Source organism: Colossoma macropomum, unplaced genomic scaffold (assembly GCF_904425465.1).
Source record: "Colossoma macropomum unplaced genomic scaffold, Colossoma_macropomum, whole genome shotgun sequence".
Classification (NCBI taxonomy): domain Eukaryota; kingdom Metazoa; phylum Chordata; class Actinopteri; order Characiformes; family Serrasalmidae; genus Colossoma; species Colossoma macropomum.
In genome coordinates, this window is record NW_023494798.1 from 27,371,462 (window position 1) to 27,392,066 (window position 20,605).

General features: G+C 39.7%; 1 protein-coding gene across 3 annotated transcripts in view; it reads left to right on the forward strand.

Moving 5' to 3' along the window:
- Positions 1–20,605, forward strand: part of zgc:158464 (uncharacterized protein LOC791139 homolog) — a 187,453-nt gene that overhangs the window by 142,998 nt on the left and 23,850 nt on the right. Inside the window, exon 4 of one of the 3 annotated variants that reach the window (XM_036584728.1) lies at positions 7,095–7,259. The exons of the other annotated variants lie outside the window; for them this stretch is intronic. Within the exon in view, the coding sequence (XP_036440621.1) occupies positions 7,095–7,259 (165 nt within the window). The remainder of the gene's footprint in view (positions 1–7,094; positions 7,260–20,605) is intronic. 3 annotated transcript variants of the gene reach the window in all.

The window sequence follows — 20,605 nt, forward strand, 5'->3', positions numbered from 1 at the left end:
GAGTCCTTATCTTCACATACGCACATTGACAGCACCAAAGCCACCCCTGCAAACATCACCACCACCTTTATAGACACATCCACATACCTGGATGAACTTTAATACTTCTGAGAGATTCCAGCATTAGAGCTCCAGCAGTTTTGTGTCTTTTTGGAACATATGTCGGATTTTTTCTTTTCCATTTAGCATTTAATTGTTGCGCAAAGCAGGAATGAAATGTCAAACGATGAAAGCTTTTTGTATGGTAATGAACCGTCATACATCACTCAACACCCACTTGGTTTGAATAAGTATGCAATCAGCAGGCAGCATTAGGCAGAGCCAAGTCAAGAGGCACTCTTGTGTGAACAAGCATTTCTCTTATTTACAATATGATATTGGTATTCGGCGATAAGGACTGTGATTACCTAATTTGAATAAAATGAGTCAGAATAATTCCTCTACAGAAGCAGAACGCAGTTGAACATAGTTGGCACTGCCGCATTCAGACATTAAAATGGCACAGAGTTCAGCTGGACATTTCTATTTTAAGACTCGCTGTCCACTTCCTTCGTCTTTGCATATCGCCCTTACATTTTCTTCTGATCCCTCACATCATAGCATCCAACTACATTATTCTCAGCTGTTAATAAAACCCCTATCAGCCTGCTTAAACTCAGCCAAGCTTAAGCCTGTTAACATCAAGCCAATTTTTTTTTTCTTTCCTGTACAATCTTGTCCGAGTCTCTTAATTAAGAGTCTGTCAGGCATGAATGAGAGTGTGAAATGAAGTGCGTTCTGCAACCGACTGTGTCCTACTTCCGGATTATACGACAAGTTCTGCAGCTCGTCCAGATCGGGCTCAAATCAGGACAGCATAACATGAGATAACGTCCCTCTTCCTCCGCTCAGTTTTTCGCCCCAGGGACTTTTGGGAACATGCAGGCAATTTATACATGCCGAGTCTGTCCCAACTGGCAGCCAGAAACTGATTGGTTCAGGGAAAGGACAGAGTGTCGTAGGCAGGGTAAAGCAACTGATCTGCAAGACTGTGCCACAGCAGAGAGCTCAGCCAAAGTTCAGCGTGGTCGTTCAGAGTTTGTGTAGCTTCAGATGCCGAGCCTACTGCCTCCAGTAGCGTGTGGTAAACTCCCAGACTGGAAATTCACTGGGCAAATAGAGAAAAATCCAATTAAATCTGAGAAATTGTAGCATAGCTGTTTGGAGTCTCTACATAATATTGAGTTTCCAGTTTAAAATGCTGTGATGCAAAGCTGGACTAATTGAAACTAGACAAGTTGGAAATGACAATGATGCATTAGCTAACCAAGCTAACGCTAGTTCAATTACATGTCAAAAATAACTATATTTGATCTGTCCTAACAGTGTGTCCAGTACACAATACACAGTACACAGAATAAATATCCTCTAAAGTTCATAATGTATGCTAATTTTCTTGACAAAAATAGAATTATAAGCTGCAGTTTCTCATGAGCTTGAAAGGAATTTTGGCCAACATTTTGTAAAGTTCGTCACTCCAAACGTACACAGCTAGTATTATATCGCTGCTGTCAGAAGAAAACCTCGTATCTCCATTTTTGACATTTTTCAGTTAATTTGAAAGTGCCTGTTACCCTTTACATTGTATGTAAATTTCATGATGAATGGACTAAAAGAAATTGCCCAAAATGACCTGGGAACAAAGTCTGGTTCCACTGACTTACATTACAAGTAAAGTGTCCTTCTCCTGTAACGTTACCGTTTTGGAGATAAGAGGTTTTCCTCAACAACAGCGATGTACAGATGTTTCCCAGCACTAACACACCTTATTTCGCTCATTAAAGGTTTGATACCTATCTGATGATGAATTGTATCAGATTTGTTAGACCAGTAAAAACATAAAAATAGCATTGTGTTAACTCTTCAGGGATTGGACTGGGAACCACTAAAACCCCTTTCACACTCAAACCCAGGCCATTATCACAATACCTTTATCATTAATGTTTTCACTTTGCAGCCTTTAAACAGTATTTTAACGGGATGCTTGTGTTCATATATGCCATGAAATTCCCAGTAACCTGTACACACTCAACATTTTTTTTCTTTATGTATAATCCATCAGCTTATGTTCACACATGAGCCCTCCTGATAATTTCCTGGGTATTGCACTAGGTTTCATGCAGTTAAATTGCTGCGTCAACTTTACCAGGATTATGCGCTCCCACTTCTCATTTAATTACCATTACATTCAGGGGTAAAAGTGCATGTTTGAAAGGGGCTTTTCAGAAGTTCCCTACCCTTACAGAAAAAGTGAATGTGAATATTGCATTTCACGTTTCACGTTTTCACGTTTTTTTCTGCATTTCATATATAAAACATATTTGTTGTTTTCATTTGTGATTTTTATCATGTATATGATTAATTTCACTAACTAATCAATTTTGTAACATGTGGTCACATATCTACATCGTCATGTGATCACATTATTCGCAATATATTACGAGTTTACTTGTGAACATGTTTTCAAACGCTTCACATATAATCGTATGTGAAATACATTTTCTGAAGGTTAGTCCCACAACCAGACTTCTGCCTATTATCATGTGGCCAAGAACTGCCTACTTTGACAGGAAAGGGCAGCCTGACTGACACACAACAAACCACCACAAACTGTTGTTCTGTATCATCTTGTAAAGCCAAGCGATCTCTTGTTATCTTCAGCTGAAAAAGCTGCAAAGAAAACTGTCGAACACCTTTTAAAGATATGATGAGATGAACTTCAGACATTTTTCAGTCCAGCTACCATATCTTGCTCCAAAAGACTCATCACAGCAGGCAGAGCAGTTTTAAAACTGTTTCCCTGATTAAAACACAGAAGTGCACACAGATGTATGTGCGGATTGCTAATCAGGATACAACTGAGAAAATCTCGGCTTTAAGTAATAGTTCAATGAAAAATCTAAATTTATCCAATCTTCCACTTACCCCAGATGTAGTTAATTAGCCAAGACATATTTGATGTCCAAATTTTGCTTCTTTAGTTTTGTACAAGAGATACAAGCAAACATTGCTAACAAACAGCAGAACTTAATAGTTAAGCAAATTGTTTCTGTAAAAATACATACATACTGTATATAATAATACATACAGTATGTACGTATTTTTACAGTATGACGGTACACTATGGCGTTTAGAATACAAGACCCTTAAAACCGAAGCCCGCAATTTGCAAAAAATTGCAAAAATGTAGTTGACTTCTAGCCTTCATAACTTCATAACGGTTTAAGCTACTTACATGATACACATATCAGACCATTCAGCAGACCTGGTCCAAGCCATCAAGCTGTGATGTCAGTATCAGTGAGTAATTCACTGATGCTAGGAAAATCACCCAAAATCCTAATATTATTGCTCTGTTTTGGCTTCATAATGCAACAAAGGATTAAAACAGCACCATGATTCACACATCACTCATCAGACTCTGCCCTCTCTGCCCTGTGACCATCCATCAGCCAGAAATCCAGCTCCAAAATCACCCATAACCCACTCGCTACTGTTATATAACATCTCTGCTTTTAGCCTTCATAATGTAAACAAAGGGTTAAAAAAAGCGACATGATTCACAAGCCAGATCACTCAGAGGAGCCTGCCGTCACTAACCAGAGTGAGAGAAACCTGCTCTAACATCCCACAACCCAGAAATACAGCACAACAACACAGCCAGATCACTGTAACACCTGCTATTAGCTCTCTGCTTTAGCCTTCATATGGCAACAAAAGGGTTAAACAAAATCAGGAAGTCTGCACGACGTTAATGAAAGCCTGGATGCAGTTTGACTGGTTTGAGAGAAGTTTTGGGAATGTATTATTACAGAAACAATATGGGCCATTTGGGTGACTATTCCTTGTTAGAAATGTTAGTCGTGCCACTCTAATTTCAAACTAAAGAAGCAAAATTTGTACTCGAAACATGTCTTGATTGATGGAGTGATTAGACATCTATGTACATTTATTTTTTGCCAAACCAGTCCTTTAATAGACCATACACATCTAAAGATAAATGCGCTCGGCACATTTTTGTTTTTCCCCTAGACAGACTAGATGAAAGCACAAAATGTGCCTAATTATGTGTCCTCTGACCAGGATTCGGAATCTCTGCAAAAAAATAGACTAAATATATATTCAGTAAATTTACTGTGAGTAATTTTCCAGCTGTGTTCCTGAAGTGTTGCGTACTTCAGGTACCCAGAGCGCAAAGTTCTTCTTGTTGCAGTGTGTATTCTTTATTTGCACATTATAGAAGCAGAAACTTTCTGCTCTATGTCTCACATTAACCGTCAGCAGCAGGGGGTTCGCCAAGGCCTGTAAGCCTCGCTGATCTGTGCCACACACTGTACACCCGCAAGGCCAATCTGCTCTCAGAAGACAGAAAATCTAAATGAGTCCTTGGCTTAAAAACAGAAACTCAAAGGGTTTTGAAAGACTGCCACTTGATTCACTTCACCTTCAGTGGGGAAAAGCAGAAGTGTGACAATTCATCTCATTACTATGTCAGCTAAGCTGCCTTTGACCTGTGCGAATTGACTTCTCAGTCTTTCTGTGGGGGAAAATGGCTGAGCTCCCCTCTCCCAAAACAATTACACGCTAATCTGTGGCGGCGAATGAGAATTAGCACTTTAATCAGGCCACCGGCAGCCCCCCAGCTTCACCCAGCTGTAGAAGAACTTATTATATTAGCCGTCAAAGCCGCTGACCTCTCTCTGACTTGCTAGCTCTGTCCCGCTCCACCAGCAGGGAAGAGATAACAGCTTCTCCACTGGCTGTCATCGTGAGCCGGCCGTTCACTAACAATGGCCGTCATGGCCGTCATTGTGAGGACAGCGTGGGCCCGGAATGCTGACAGTATAACTCAGCCTCGGCTCTCGCAGCGCAGGGCCGAGAGAGCTCCATTCATTACCATAGACCGCAGTGCTGCTACAGCCATGCCCCTCTGCAGCTGGGGGACAAGGACAAGTCCATAACTCGCCGTTTAGATGCTCGCACTGGAGGAGTCACTTTATCAGCCTGTAAACGCAGTGCAGCTCAACGCTGCAGTAAACAAACCGGCAGCTGTATTTCACCTCTAACAGCACTTCAGCTCCTACTGGTAACATAGTGGATCACAAGAGCATAGTTTTGTAATGCATGTGATTAAATTTGAGAGTATATACACAAAGTGGGGTCCGAAAGTCTGAGACCACATTATAAATATGGGGTTTTGTTTTTCATGTAAACCTGCACATTAACAAATGAGTCTTCAAATTTTGAGAAGTTAAAAAAAAATAAGTTATGTCAAGGAAAATGATAAAGGAAATATAAATAAAAAGGTCTGATTTTTCTTTTTCAGTCTTATTCCTTCCACTGAAACTTGTGTTCAGACGACTTTCATGTGGATTTGATCAGTTCATAAGAGGCTTTTGCACAAACTGAAGTGTCTTTAAAGCAAATGGTGAAGATACATTTCAAAGATTGTATTATTCACTCCTTTTTAATGCTGATAATGTAATGTAATGAAAAAATGTATTAAATTAAAAAAATAATGAAAAATAGAAGCATTTTCACTAGTGGTCTCAGACTTTTGGGCCCCACTGTATGCACATATATTTTAAATCATTTGTGTTGTGGCATTTCTGAGGAGATATTTCTAAGGCGACTTACAAAAGGAATGGAGAAGTAAAAAGAAAAATAAGAAAAAAGAGTTTCCAAAAACTGGAGTTCAAAAAATTGTTAAAAGGCAAAGAGAAAATGGGGCTCCTGATCCGTGTAAGATCACCAAAACCATCCCCATCCGATTAACAGCACTGAAAGCTTCCATCTTTGAGAGAGAGGAGAAAGGAAAGGATGTGTAGCTGTCAAGAAGCCCTTACTGAGAAAAGGAAACGGACAAAAATAACATTTATAAATCAAAATAAATCTAAATACTGAAAAACTGAGTTTGTTTCATGTGAGTAAATTATAATTAAAGAGATATTTATCTTGGCAGGAAGCATTTATTTCTTCAGAAGAACATAAATATTAGAGTATATATAAATATGTAGTAAATATGTAACAATGGTAGTGATTTTGTGTATGTTAATGGGTTTGTTTGACCATTTCCAAACCTCTCCTCATGGCAGCTTAGTGGTATTAAAGTTATCATCCAGTACCTGGTTTGGCGAATCAATACTTCATTAAACTCAAGTATGGAATATGGAATTCCATATACATGTCCAAATCCATGTGATGGCAGGGGACATCAAGGAGACCAAAGCTTTGTTCCTCTAACTAACTCCTGAGATGAATAAATGAATAAGTTCATATTTTACTGCATTGATGTTTGTATTTATTCTGTTACATAGTGTTTTTACTGGTAAAAACACGCACATTGCTCAGATAAATAATTTAAAACAATTTATTGAAGCTAAACAGGGTGACAATTGAAGACAACAGAAGGAAATGATTCCTCTTTGTGTCTTTATTGTGGAAGTAGTTTTGGGTTCGCTTGGCTAGGGATCAGGCGCTTTTCCTCTAGACTCTCTCGTGCAGCTGCTGTCACAGTGCTGTGGTTCTGTATTAGCTGGTGCAGCATTGCTCTCAGTGTTTTAAGAGAGACCACGATCCAGACGCATGCTCTTTGATGTGCCGTCCTCTGGGGGATCTTGCTCTCTGCTTTGTGAAAAGAAATTGTCTTTTTTTTCTGCGCTCTCCTGAATCCTGAAGAGTAATGAGGGCTTCTGAACTCAATATTAGTTAATCCAATCCAGACATAATCCCATGCTTAGAGAGTGAGAAACTTTGAGAGAGAGAGAGAGAGAGAGAGAGAGAGAGAGACCCTTTTTAGACTCATCTTTGCTAATTTTCCCTTTTTTTCCAGTGCAGTTCTCCTTCCTTTCCTGTCATTTCCTGATTTCTATTGCCTGACTGTTGCACTGAACCTGCTTAAACTAACCTTCAACACTTTCCTTCACTCACTGAAAATCTGTCTCTTCTCCCTTTCCCTTCCCTTTCTTCTCTTCTTCCTTTCCTTGTTTTCTTCTCTGCCTCTCTCTCTCCCTCTCTCTCTCTCCCTCTCTCTCTCCCTCTCTCTGGCCCTGCAGTAGAGATTAAAGTGATAAAGGACCTGCCGTGGCCCCCTCCTGTGGGCCAGCTCAACACCACTTCCCCGTTGGTGGAGGCGGCAGAGGATCCGCCCCCACTGCCATCCCAGCCCTCCCCTGGACAGAGCAGCTCAGCCACAGCCTGCAGTGACCAGCACCACCAGGGTGGGTCTGACCCTCACCTCCATCCTCCATCCATCCATCCATCCCCATTAACATCATCAACTGCTCCTCCATTATCAGTGGACTGAAGGCCATCATCACCACGAACCATTGCTACAAGTTGTCTGTCATGCTCCAAGGTTGAAAGGTTAAGGTTCTGACCTGTCACAGTCTTCACTTTGTCCTCAAACCTGCTGCTCCCTGTTCGATCACTCCAGCAGTGTGGTGTTTTCTGGCGTGAGATCAGTTTTAGCCTTTTTTGTCTCATTTCTCTGGGTTCTTTTTGTCAAGGGATGTCACAGTTCAACCTTAATGATTGCTGTAGAAGTGGATCTGTGTTAGATTTATTTAGCCTGATCAAATTCTTATACTTTAAGATTGTTTTACCCCACAGCACTCTATTCACACCGCTGTCAGGCAGGAAATATAAATGAACATGAGCAGTGAGGCACATTTTCAGAAGTCGAGAAGAGGTTTAAATGTCTTCAGTGAGGAACCATTCAGAAAAAGAATACAGCCTAAAATCCACTTGTGTTAACATGTGTAATGGCAGTTAATGCCTTGTCAACACCTGGTTAAACTAGCTCAAAGTACATTGTGAGTGAGCAGCTAATAGACAATCAGCAGTAGACAATTAGCAGCGTTCAAAGTCTAGAAAAAGAGTGGCCTTCCTCACATTTTAGAGCAATTTGAAATACTTTCCTTAGGAGATTGTGAGTTTGATCCTCAGAGACACCACAGCCATCAGTTGCTGGGAGTCTAAGAAAGCATAACTGGGGTGTTAGGAAGGCCCTCACATCACTCAGTGAGATGCTAGCCAACGCGGGCATCTGATTATTAAAGCGGTCATGTAAGCAGTATACTTCCATTTCTTAGATCGAATTAAGGCCGTTATTGTATTTCTACAAATCCCATAAAAAGAGCTGGATTTTAGCTTGGTAATCGGCTTTTTCAGCACATTTATACCCTTACTCTGATTTCTTTCATTTTTCTCAGTCTACTCGTGCGAAAATAGAGCGCTGGAAACAGCAAGCAGCATTTAACACAGCACCCTCAAAATGGCAACAGAAACCTTTTGGAGTGAAGCTGGAACCAACCACATGTTTGACGAAATGAAGAATTTGAATATTGTTCATTTCGTCTTCTAGATGATGTGTATTTATATTTAAATGTCAAATGACTCAAAAAATAGCTGCGGCATAACGTTTGAGTTTTACGTTACGTTTACGTGAGAGTTTTTTGGCAGTTGCAAAGCAGAAATCCAATCATTGCCTCACTCATTTAGGCCTGGAGTTTTCCCATTGTCTGATTACCCAAGTGCATGCAAATGCATTGAACAAATTATTGACAAAATCTGATTTTCTGCAGTTAATCAGGTTATTAAGTGCTTAATTGGCAGTTGCTTTTGCACTGATGAAGGCCGACTAGTCTGGCATGTTGACATTTTGACTATCGTTGACAAGAAGCTACAGGCAGACCTGCCATGATTGAATTTTTTTGAAGGTTAAGTGACAAATAATTGTGATTATTTACATTATTTGAACAATTTCCAGCTGATTATCTTACTTCCTGGCTATCAACACTTAGTAGCTCCCAGCTGACACGGCTCAAGCTCAAATAAACAAACATTGCTCACTGCTGCCCTCTAAAGGTGTTATAGCACAGTCTGAAGGATAGTTGTTTTCCTAAGACCTATGATGTGTTTCCATAAATGTGTTTTCTGCTTTCCTTTGTTTACGTGTATTTACCTCAACCCAGCTGACTGAAACGCATTGTGTTTGAAGCAAAGTAAATATGATTGTAAAAAACTGTGGAAAATGATTGCAGCTTTAATTAATGTGAGCACTCCAAATAAATCCGTCTGACTGACAGGCCTGGCTACAGCAACAAGATTTCATTTTTAAGGTGTGCAGCAGACTGAATGTGCAGTCAGCCAAGAAGAAGCCAAATGATTACTGAGGTCAAACTAAAATGAAACTTCTCAACTCACATTGCTTTTCATTTTTGCCCTGACCAAGACCTACTAGGCTACATGTTAGTATTCTGATTTTTTATTGATGTGGAGTAATAAATACAAGTGCATTTGGAGGTATGGTTCATGCCAAGCACTGCAGCCATTGGGATTCTTCTTGGCTGATTGCGCATCCAGTCTGCTTTAAAAAAAAGTGATGTTACTGTAACATTCATTCAAGTCATTGGTAGCCAAGAATATCTCCACTAAATCAGATTTTTTTTTTATTTTTAATACACTTGGAATTGTGTGTTGTGCAGCTGTATTATCTTCAACAATCTATTATGGCATATGAATGATGGGAAACAATAAAAAATGACAGGAACGACACTTTTTATCTTTTTTAGACATGACAAATAGTGGCTTGGTCTATTGTAGTCTACATTAGACACTGCTGCTGATGTATACTGGGTGATGATATTGCTCTGCTGATCTGATGAGCGTCTTTTGAAGTAGCTGTGACGATACAGAGCTCAAATGTTCCGATAAAGCTAATGGGGTGCCTTGTGATTAATGCTTTTCTCCGTTGGCGAACACCTGCTTCCTCTGAGGCAGAAAATCACCAGGATCCAGTGTTACTGAAATCAGCTCATTGGTTTTAATGGCATTGGACTGACCTCTCCTTGGATAATTGCAAATGTAGGTGACCTTAGCTTCACTTATCCTTTTCCCCCCAATACACTGAGTACATATGGCGTTATTGGCAGTCAGTGGGCCACTTTCAATGGAATATGATATTAAACTTTCAGGCGGGTCTACTGTTGTGCTTTTAGCATGCGGAGAACAGTTACAGTAATTTCTCTCATGAGACTCCAAACATGCCCACGCCCCAAGAAATCTGATCTGAAATGCTTGGCTAGCAGATGTCTTGTCTTCATATAAAACTAAGCTTGTGAATACAACAATATGCTTGCGCAAGCTTCCGCACAGTGGTATCCTGTGTAAAAGTGTTTTGTGACTCAATCCCAGCATTCATTTCATCTTACTGTCGTTGCCCAGAGGCTTCACGAACAGGAAAAAAATCCCTCATGGACACAGTGTATCACCTCGACCTTGAACACTATCCTGAATCAAGATTTATGTGGCAAAAAGCAAGGGGAAGGTATCCATTTCTTTGAGTGATGTGTGGAGATTTAAGCGTGTCGGCCGGTTGTAAGTTAACCTTGATTGATCTGGGCCAAAGGCCAGTTCTGGAGATTAGGAGTAAGTTGATCTGCATCTCTCTACTTCCTCAAAGGAATACGTGGGTTAAAGGGTCAGTTAGTGGAGCGGGGGGAGAGCGGATGGTGAATATTATGCGCTACTCTCTCAGTCAGAATGAAAAAATATTTGCTGAATGACAGTTTTTCCCTCTCTTGACATTTTTATCTCACTTGTCCGATGTTATTTAGGACGTGCTAAAACCTACCGCTGGGAGGTTTTTCAAGTTTTTAGACATAATTCTTCAGACAACTGGTCAAATCAATAGTTAATCCAAAAATATAATTTACGTAAATTTTCCCATAGGTATATCATCATATATCAGACATTTCTCCTTTCTGACGACTCTCCTTTTGTGGTTTAATGGAATAGTTTGATGAAAATGTACACAATTTTCCTAGATAAAGAGTTATAGCAGCCATGTTGAAGCTAGAACTTTGTACTTTTTTATTAGGGCCTGATATGAAAATTGTTGTCAGTATTGCTTTTAGGGGGCTAAAATTCTGATAATATTGTCTGATACACTTTTATAGCTGTTTTAAGTTTAAATTCCAGTCGTGTTAGTTAAGCAGTGTTTTACTGTCAGGTATGATTGTCAGCTTTCAATGGTCACACTTCTTAAACTGAAAAGCTCACAGTCTTAAATAATCTAAGTATGATAGCACTATGGGCGGATCTACCCAGAATTCTTTGCGGTTTTTAACATGTCATTCTCATCCTAAAGGTTAGCTTTGTTTTACATGCTTTTGTTATATTGATAATGATCGTGATTTGTGTTCATGTTCACAAGTCCAGCCTGTTTTGTGGTCATGTAGTTAAACAAGGGTTGCCTCATATTGGGCTCCCCAGTGAAGCAGCCATCTTTCTCTATCTTCAAAAGGGAGTTTGAACCCTGGCAATGCTGTGACTGAAACAAGTTACTAATTATCACCACGTCATCACTAATATTTTCACCGCTACTGATAAAAAAAACAAAAAAAAACAAAAAACTGTTTTCAACTTTGGGCTGACATTAGGTGTCAACTGTTATATGGATTTATAATTTTTTATAGATAACAGTAAGCCATACAGTGTCATACCACATAAGCAAATCCAGTAACATACCCTGACAATTAGAGCTAGGGGCTTCAATTCGGACCATACATATAAAAAATCAGTCAAAACAAGGGGGAAAACATAGGAAAATCCCACTTTTATGATAATGCTAACTTCTGCTAGCATTGCTATGGGATTGTACTAGTTTCAGTGCTAACAGCGATTCATGTTAGCACTTTTTGGCTGTTCTAGATTAAACATGAAAATTTGGAGCTTCTAAAGCACATTCAGTGTTTTATTTGAAGCTTTTAACAGACATATTGGCAAATATTTGACCTTGTAGCAGTTTCAGTGACTCTTTCAGTAGAGAGCTCTAACCCTCACCCTGACCGTAGAAGGCCCTGAGGGTTCCCCACTGAGCAAGTCCATTTGAGATCACTTAACAGCTCAACATGGTTTGAGGCAAGTGTGTGATGATTTAGACACGATGCTAATTGGTTTATATAAGCTCACATTACTTGTTAGCTACATTAGCTTCATAGCTTCAGTGCAAAGCTAAAGAAGCAAACTTCAGATGCCAAACCTATCTTGACTTTCTGGCTACATTTGGGGTGAGGAATAAATTGTGTGAATTAGATTTTTAAAATTTATTTATTTATTTATATTTTTATATATTTTATATACTTGCCAGCCCCCATATTACTTTGTCATTCTTGGACCTTTTAACACACTCAAATCCTCCACACAGCAGCTTAAGAAGGACACCATGGGCTTCTAGACACATATCTCAGCAGTCTATTGCAAGACGTGGCTATTTATAGACTGGTTTGACCTTTTTTCCCTTTTTTTCGTTACTGTAGGTGCAGACGACCCCCCTCATTAGCTCGACATGATTTTAATTTCTGAACATTAGTTGACAGGCCAGAAATTACATCTGCATATAAATGGGGGAGAATTCTTTTGTTTGCCTGAAATGAAAAGCAGGAGTTCTTTTGTTTTCATACCTGAATTAATTGTACATGCTTTCAGCTTTTTTTCCCCCTCTTACCTTCATCTCTTCATAGAATACAAAGCAATATCATTAAAAGATATCCAGATTTCATTACGTGAGCTCCACTGCAGGGTCTCAGCCTGTCGAGGTTCGCTTTCACTTTGTCTGCTTTAGATTCATTAGATTGTATACTGGCATTTGATGCAGAACAAGGCTGTATTTTCCCAGCTTAATCCAGCGGAGATTTAGGCCTCAGGTGCGGGTGCTGTAAACAACATAGTATTTTAGAACTCATTAAGCGTGGGCTGTTTGAATGTTCGAAGGATATTTTACTGCAATCGGAATGGAAATCTGCATTATCTGCCCTTCACCTGCCTGTTCCCCATTTGACATGAGGTATTTTTTGCACCGTGTGCTCAGCATAGCAATGAGACGGTGACTTGTTAATCATGTCAGCAGTCAAATGGGAAAACTTAATTGCAACCCTGTAATACTGCGATGAATTACGAATGGCCTTCCCTTCTGAGTAGTGCTCCTGTTTGATGGAAGTGCCATTAGTAAATGAGAATTAATTAGTGGACTTAATTAGTAAATGTGCTCAGGAAGGGCGGTTCATCTCTCTTAGTGTTTGACAATGAACGTGAGCAGTGAGGAACCGTCTGACGTGTGTGTGTGTGTGTGTGTGTGTGTGTGCGTGTGTGTGCGTGTGTGTGTGTGTGTGTGTGTATTTACTTTCTTTGCTGGTTTTATCCAGTGAGATGTGTAGATCTCACCCACAGCTGGTAGCCATGTTGTTGCTTTGCAAAGATTGTTCTTACTGATTCACTCGATCTGCTGAAACTGGGCATTTATAATCTTCGCTACTGAGGCACCTGTTTGTTCTTATTTTAATGTGGAATAGCATTTTTGTGTGTGTGTGAGAGAGAGAACACACTTCAATATGACATTTTTCTGTGCACAATTTTTTTGTATTAACAGAATGTGTAACATTTACACAGGCCACATTTTATCTTTTATTTACAAACCCATTTCCAAAGAAGTTGGGACGCTGTGCAGAATGTAAATAAAATAGAATGCGATGATATGCAAATCATGTAAACCATATATTTGAAGGAAAATGCTACAAAGACAACATATCAGAGGATAAACTGAGAAATTTTATTGTTTTTTGAAAAATATATGCCCATTTTGAATATAATGCTGATAACACATATCAAAAAAGTTGGGAAGGAGCATGTTTACCACTGTGTTTCATCACCTCTTCTTTTAACAACACACTGTAAGCGTTTGGGAACTGAAGAGACCAACTGCTGTAGTTTTGAAAGTGAAATGTTTTCCCATTCTTGTTTGATATAGGATTTCAGCTGCTCAACAGTTTGGGGTCTCCTTTGTCGTATTTTTCATTTCATAATGCGCCAAATGTTATCAGTGGTGACAGGTCTGGACTGCAGGCAGGCCAGTTTAGACTGTTTTAATACGGAGCGATGCTGTTGTAATATGTGCATAATGTGGTTTGATATTGTTTTACTGAAATAATCAAGGCATTTTCATCCCTGAAAAAGACGTTGTCTGGATGGCAACATATGTTGCCAAAACATGTATATATCGTTCAGCATTAATGGTGCCTTCACAGATGTGCACGTCACCCATGCCATGTGCACTAATGCTCCCCTATACCATCATGAATTTTGGCTTTTACACTGTGCACTGATGACAAGCTGCGAGGTCTTTAGCCCGGAGGACACAGCGTCCATGACTTTTTTGGAAATGGGGTTGTATTTTTTTCTTCCAATTTAATAGATTTCGCAAAGAAACATTAAATGTGCGCTAAAATGTGTTCTCTATATAGGATGTGTTAACTTATTTCACTTAGAATAAGTAACGATTTGATGTATGCCAATGTATGTTTACATTAGCAGCTCAGTATTATTTGTAGTTATCATCCAGTACCTGGTTTGTTTAATCAGTCCTTTATTAAACTTAATCAGATGTGCTGCTGATGGAATTGAACAAATCTATGCTATGGCTAAGGTTGATCAGGTGAAGTCCAGAACCGTACCTTTGTTCTTCTATCTAGATGTTCTTGTTATGGTTTACTGTATTTATGATTATTGTTATTCTAATGTTTTATTGACATTTTATTGCCAAAAATATACTCACTGTTGACAAATAGTTTTAAACGGTTTGATTTGGTGCCTGAAACCTTTGCACAGTACTGTATAGGTGCACTCACTGGCCTCTTTAGGTCCACAGTTACAGACTGTAGTCCATCTGTTTCTCTGTATACTTTGTTAGCCCCCTTTCACCTTGTTCTTCAATGGTCAGGACCCCCACAGGACCACCACAAAGCAGGTATTATTTGGGTGGTGGATCATTCTCAGCACTGCAGTGACACTAATGGTGGTGGCCTGTTGGTGTGTGTTGCACTGGTACGAGTGTTAAAATGGGCAGTGAGCGTAAATACAAGGTAAGCGTCCAGTGAGTGTATATACTGTATGCTACATCCCCAAAATGGTAACTTTATAGGATATTCTTAATTTTGATGTTCTTTACTGAAATAATTTTTTTTATTGGAAATAATTTTGGATCATTTTTATTCATGCATTCATCATGAAATGTTAACACAATGTAAAGAGCAGCTGAGGAAGTGTTGATATGACGGTACAATATATGAACACGATACCACGCCTCACATTCCAGTTAGAGACGTCAGTGTGGCTGTTCAACAGGGACCGATTCACTGTACGATTTACTGAGGTCTTCCAGAGGTAAGAGCAGTTAAATAAAGGAGCAGCACTGTTATAGTGAGAAAACAGAAAAACAGAGAAAGAATAAGAAAAGCAAAACACAGATCTTTAACCTTCTGTTTGGTCTTATAATTGATTTGACATTTGAGCTGAATCCATTAAGACCCTGTGTTAGTGTGGGGCTCCGGCTGGTGGAGATACCGCAGATGGCCCGGTGATGGAGGCCTGACCTTGTGTTATCTCCACCCCTCCACTGTGCTGAAGGATGGCTCTGGTGGGAGGAGCTTTCACTTATCAATCATTCTTTGACTGACAGCTTGATCTGATAAAGAGATTCCATTCACTGTGTGTCACATACACTCGAGAATCTGAATAAACATTCTCTTATTTACCAACCAACTGGTCTCCTTCCTTCTTTCTTTCTTTCTTTCTTGCTTTCTTGCTTTCTTTTTCTTTCCTTTTTTCTTTTAATCTTTCTCTTTCTTTCTTACTTTCTTTTTCTTTATTTTTTTCTTTTTGTCTGTCTGCTTATCTGCCTCATTCTTTCTTTTTTTCTTTCTTTCTTTCTTTCTTTCTTTCTTTCTTTCTTTCTTTCTTTTGTGTTTGCTGTCTAGCTATCGTTCTTTCCTTTACGTTCTTTCTTTTTCTTTCCTTTTTTCTTTTTGTCTGTCTGTCTGTCTGCGTACCTGCCTCTTTCTTTCTTTCTTTCTTTCTTTCTTTCTTTCTTTCTTTCTTTCTTTCTTTCTTGTTTGCTGTCTTGCTATCATTCTTTCCTTCTTCCTTTCTCTCTATTTTGTCTTTTTTTTTTCTTTCTGTCTTTCTTTTTCTAGCATTAGTACTTTCTTTTAATCAATAATTCATTTTTTTTCTTTTTTCTTTCTCTCTCTTTTTGTCTCGGTCTCTTTCTTTCTTTCTTTCTTTCTTTTTTCTTTCTTTCTTTCTTTGTCTTTTTTCTTTCTTTCTCTTTCTTTCTGCTTTTTTCCTCTCTGTATTCCTCCTACCACTTCCTTCCCTCTGCCCCTCTCTCCCTCACAGCCTCCGCTTCTCTGCCAATCTTCCACTTCTTCCTCAATACTCGCTTCAATCTTCTCCCCTCTGTCTGTCCCTCACTGGAGAGAGCAGTGGAAAATAAGTCTGTCTGTTTCGAGATGAAATTCAACACAAGTTTAATACCGCTGTCATTTCGGCTATTGTCACAGAGAAGACTGCCAATCACATGAGAGCTCTCCTCTCCATGCTATAATACACGGCCTGACTCAGAGAGAAATAAAGGGAGATTCTGGAAGGCAAAAAAGAATGAAGACTCCAGACGTAAATGCTGCCAGGAAAGGTTGAAATTGTGAGAGAGAGAGAGAGAGAGAGAACACTGAACCGTCTCCCCTGTGTACTAAAGTGTTGTCAGAGATCGAGAGCCTCACTTTTTTTTTCTCTCTTTTAAACCGCTGCTTATAAAAGAGAGATAAAGGTGGTCATTCAGGCCTGTTTTCATTACATCGTAGATTTATGAGGTCACGCACTGACAAGTTGTAATCCAAAAGAAAAATAAAAGCTTGTATTCCTCAAGTTGAGTGCTGAAAGCCGCCTCACAGGACAGGAAAATCTCACCCTCTGTCTTAAATCAAGTACTTCTTCAGTGTACTTTAGTGCAAGTAGTGCGTTCAGTCTGGGATATGAAACAGGATGTAGTGTAATACATGGATGATGTACTAGAACCGCTGAGAAATGAAGTGTGAAACGTTACAAACTGTTTGCACTCAGTGGCTGCAGACTGCCAGACGGAGCCATCAGAGGCAGCTGCAGTTTGAAATTAAAAACATTTCTGGGGCTGTAAAAAACAAAGTTTTACAAGAGGAGGAAATCGAACCACTGACTGTATATTTATAATATATATACACACACTATATGATATATATTAAAGCAATAAGCCATGAGAGGCTGTTCGTCTGCTTCGTGTTGTGCCTAAGAACACGCTTCCCCGTGATAAATTCACAGTAAGGTCTCAGGTGATAAAATACACACTTTTTCAGAAAATAATTTGTTATTATTAACAATAATTGACATAAACAAGTATTCCACCAAGAAATGTGGTTCCTTTAGCGCATGGTGTCGTTGCCAAGCAACCATGGACCGGTGAAAGAGGAGAAGAACGTTCGGTCACCCATCGCTGTATATTACTGTCATTTCATGCACTTTTTAACTTTTTGTCGTATAACAATGAGCATATGATAACACAGCACTGTTTAATGCAAAAACCTTTGCATTATAGGTACTTTTTGGTCAGCAGATTACCACGAGCATACTTTGTTACCCTGTTCTTCAGTGGTCAGGACCCTCATGGAGCCTCACAGAGCAGGTACTATTTGGGTGGTGGATCATTCTCAGCACTGCAGTAACACTGACGTTGGTGGTGGTGTGTTAGTGTGTGTTGTGCTGGTCTGAGTGGATCAGACACAGCAGAGCTGCTGGAGTTTTTACACACTGTGTCCATTCACTGTCCACTCTATTAGATACTCCTACCTTGTCAGTCCACCTTGTAAAGTCAGAGACAATAGCTCATCTGCTGCTGCACAGTTTGTGTTGGTCATCCTCTAGTCCTTCATCAGTGGTCACAGGACGCTGTTGGCTGGGTATTTTTGGTTGGTGGACTATTCTCAGTCCAGCAGTGACACTGAGGTGTTTAAAAACTCCCAGCAGCACTGCTGTGTCTGATCCACTCAGACCAGCACAACACACACTAACACATCACCACCACATCAGTGTTACTGCAGTGCTGAGAATGATCCACCACCCAAATAGTACCTGCTCTGTGAGGGTCCATGGGGCGTCCTGACCACTGAAGAACAGGGTAAAAGGGGGCTAACAAAGTATGCAGAGAAACAGATGGACTACAGTCTGTAACTGTAGAACTACAAAGTGCACCTATATAGTAAGTGGAGCTGATAAAATGGACAATGAGTGTAGAAACAAGGATGTAGGTCATAATGTTATGCCTGATCAGTGTATTTAGCAGTGATGTCCAGCCTTTTTGCAAAGGACCTGTGTGGCTGCAGGTTTTATTCCAAACGAGCAGGAGAACACCTGATCCGACTGATCAGGTGTGCTTGTGCTTTGTTGGAATGGCAGCAACACCGGTCCTTTGTGGATAAGATTGGAAACCCCTGAAATGTTGTGTCTAACAAAGTAAGTGGGGAGTCTCTGACTATTGACCTAACCTACTACAGTCACAGAGAAGGTGAGTTGTGCTACACTCCAAGAGTAAAGTGTTACAAAAGCAAACATGGTCCAGCAGCCATTAAAAGGTCAGGGTTAGTTTGTGTACCAAAGTGTGTGCACAAGAAGCTTGATCTCAGCTACGTGACCGCTTCAAAGCATGGGAGTGCATGCCGATTGGACATGCCGTTGTCAAGGTTACGGCTGTTCTCAGGCCCTGGTTGTGATAGGGCCAGTGGCTGAGGGTCATACAAAGCTGGGAGGGGTGAGGTGTGGGGAGTGTTGTTTGTTGACCACTTGTGGAACAGGGTCTGGAGGCCACAACCTGCTCCATTGGAACCAAATACTTTGTAACAACTGCTTCTCTCTTTAAAGCCCTATTTGAGCTGGATTAGTTTTACCCTTGGGGAGGGGTGCTGTAATTGACCAATTCTTGCTCATAGCCACGGTACCAGGTTGGAACATTTTTGCTAAACGCTGAAAAAATTGTCAGATTTGTCCTTGTCATTTTCAGCCTGCCTAATTACAACAACATAGTCTACCTCGATTGTGTAACATTTAAAACTGGAAATTCAGTGTTATGTAGCAACTCTAAGTTGCTAAAGTGCTTTACAATTTTTCATTAGGCTGAATGGAATTTCTGCTGATGTACTGTAAAGCTTGTCCCCCCTGGCAACAGTTGCTATGAAAGACTGCACTTGTGGGTGGGGCATGAGTACATAATTTTAATTTCGTGTTATTTTTAATTCAGTATCAATGTACTATGTGTAGTTTTGACAGTCTGACAGTGATTATTGTGGAGTGATTTTAATCCAGTATGAATTTGCAGAGTGTGTAGATTTTACAGTTTGAGAGTAATAATTGTGGAGTGATTTTAATCCAGTATGAATCTGCAGTGTGTAGTTTTTACAGGCTAACCATTATAACTGTGGAGTGTTTTCAGTCCAGTATGAATCTGCAGAGTCAGTAGTTTTTACACTTTTACAGTAATAATTATGGAGTGTTTTTAATCCAGTATGAATCTGCAGAGCGTGTCTTTTTTACAGTCTGACAGTAATAATTTTAGTGTGATTTTAATCCAGTATGAATCTACACTGTGCATAATTCTTGTTTCTAAGTCTGGCAGTAATAACCATGGAGTGTTTTTGATCCTGTATGAATCTGCAAAATATATAGTTTTACAGTGTGACAGTAACAGTTGTGGAGTGAATGGCTTTCTGTAATTGGCTTAGGCGGAGCTCCTTCAGTAACTGTAATTCTGTTCCACTCAATCTCATGCTAATGGAATAACGAAACGATATCGGTGTGTTATGTTATTAAGTGTGGCACCACGTAATGTGGACATAAGCATCCGGTCATGTGACCTTTCAGTCAAGGATATACTTTGTCCTGAAATAGTTGTCCAGTCAGATCCTAGAAATGATATTGCAGGACTTCCTGTGGTAAAACTAATCTAGCTCCAGCAGTGCTTTAGAATGAAGTATATCTGTTTTCGTTGTGTCTGGTCTGCCACAGTGATGAACTGTTGCGTTTGCTGATGTATTTACACTGCAAGTAAATTCCGTTTGCTAAATTATGCCTGATGTTTTTTTTTTTTCTTTGCCCCTCCTCTCTCAAAACACTGAAATCTGTCACATCACTGTCAAATCTGTCAAACCGTATCACATCAATCAGTTAACATCACATTTAATCTTATGCATACTGTAAACAGTATTGTTTTTGACTGTATATTTATAACAATGTATGTTTTTAACATGTACATCATATTTTAAACTAGTGTTGTCAATGTACTATATTATCAGTGTTCCAGCCCACGTTGCCTTCAGCAGTCTCCCTCACTCTGACTCTCTGACTCTCTCTCTCTCTCTCTCTCCCCCACCCCCCTTTCACACACACCTCTATTATGGTTACTGTGGAGTGCTCATATTGTGATTTGACAGTTATGACAGGAGCGAGGAGCTGAAAACAGCTTTGCCAGACAGGTTTCCATGGCAACTGACCAATTGCTATAAACATACGATGCACAAACTAAACACATCAATCTACGTCTGCATCGATTGCGCCGCTTCATATGTATACAAACACATCCAGGCACATAGTGGTTAGAGCTAATTAGAGCCGTATATTGTTTCTGTTTCTGAATAGTACAGATTTT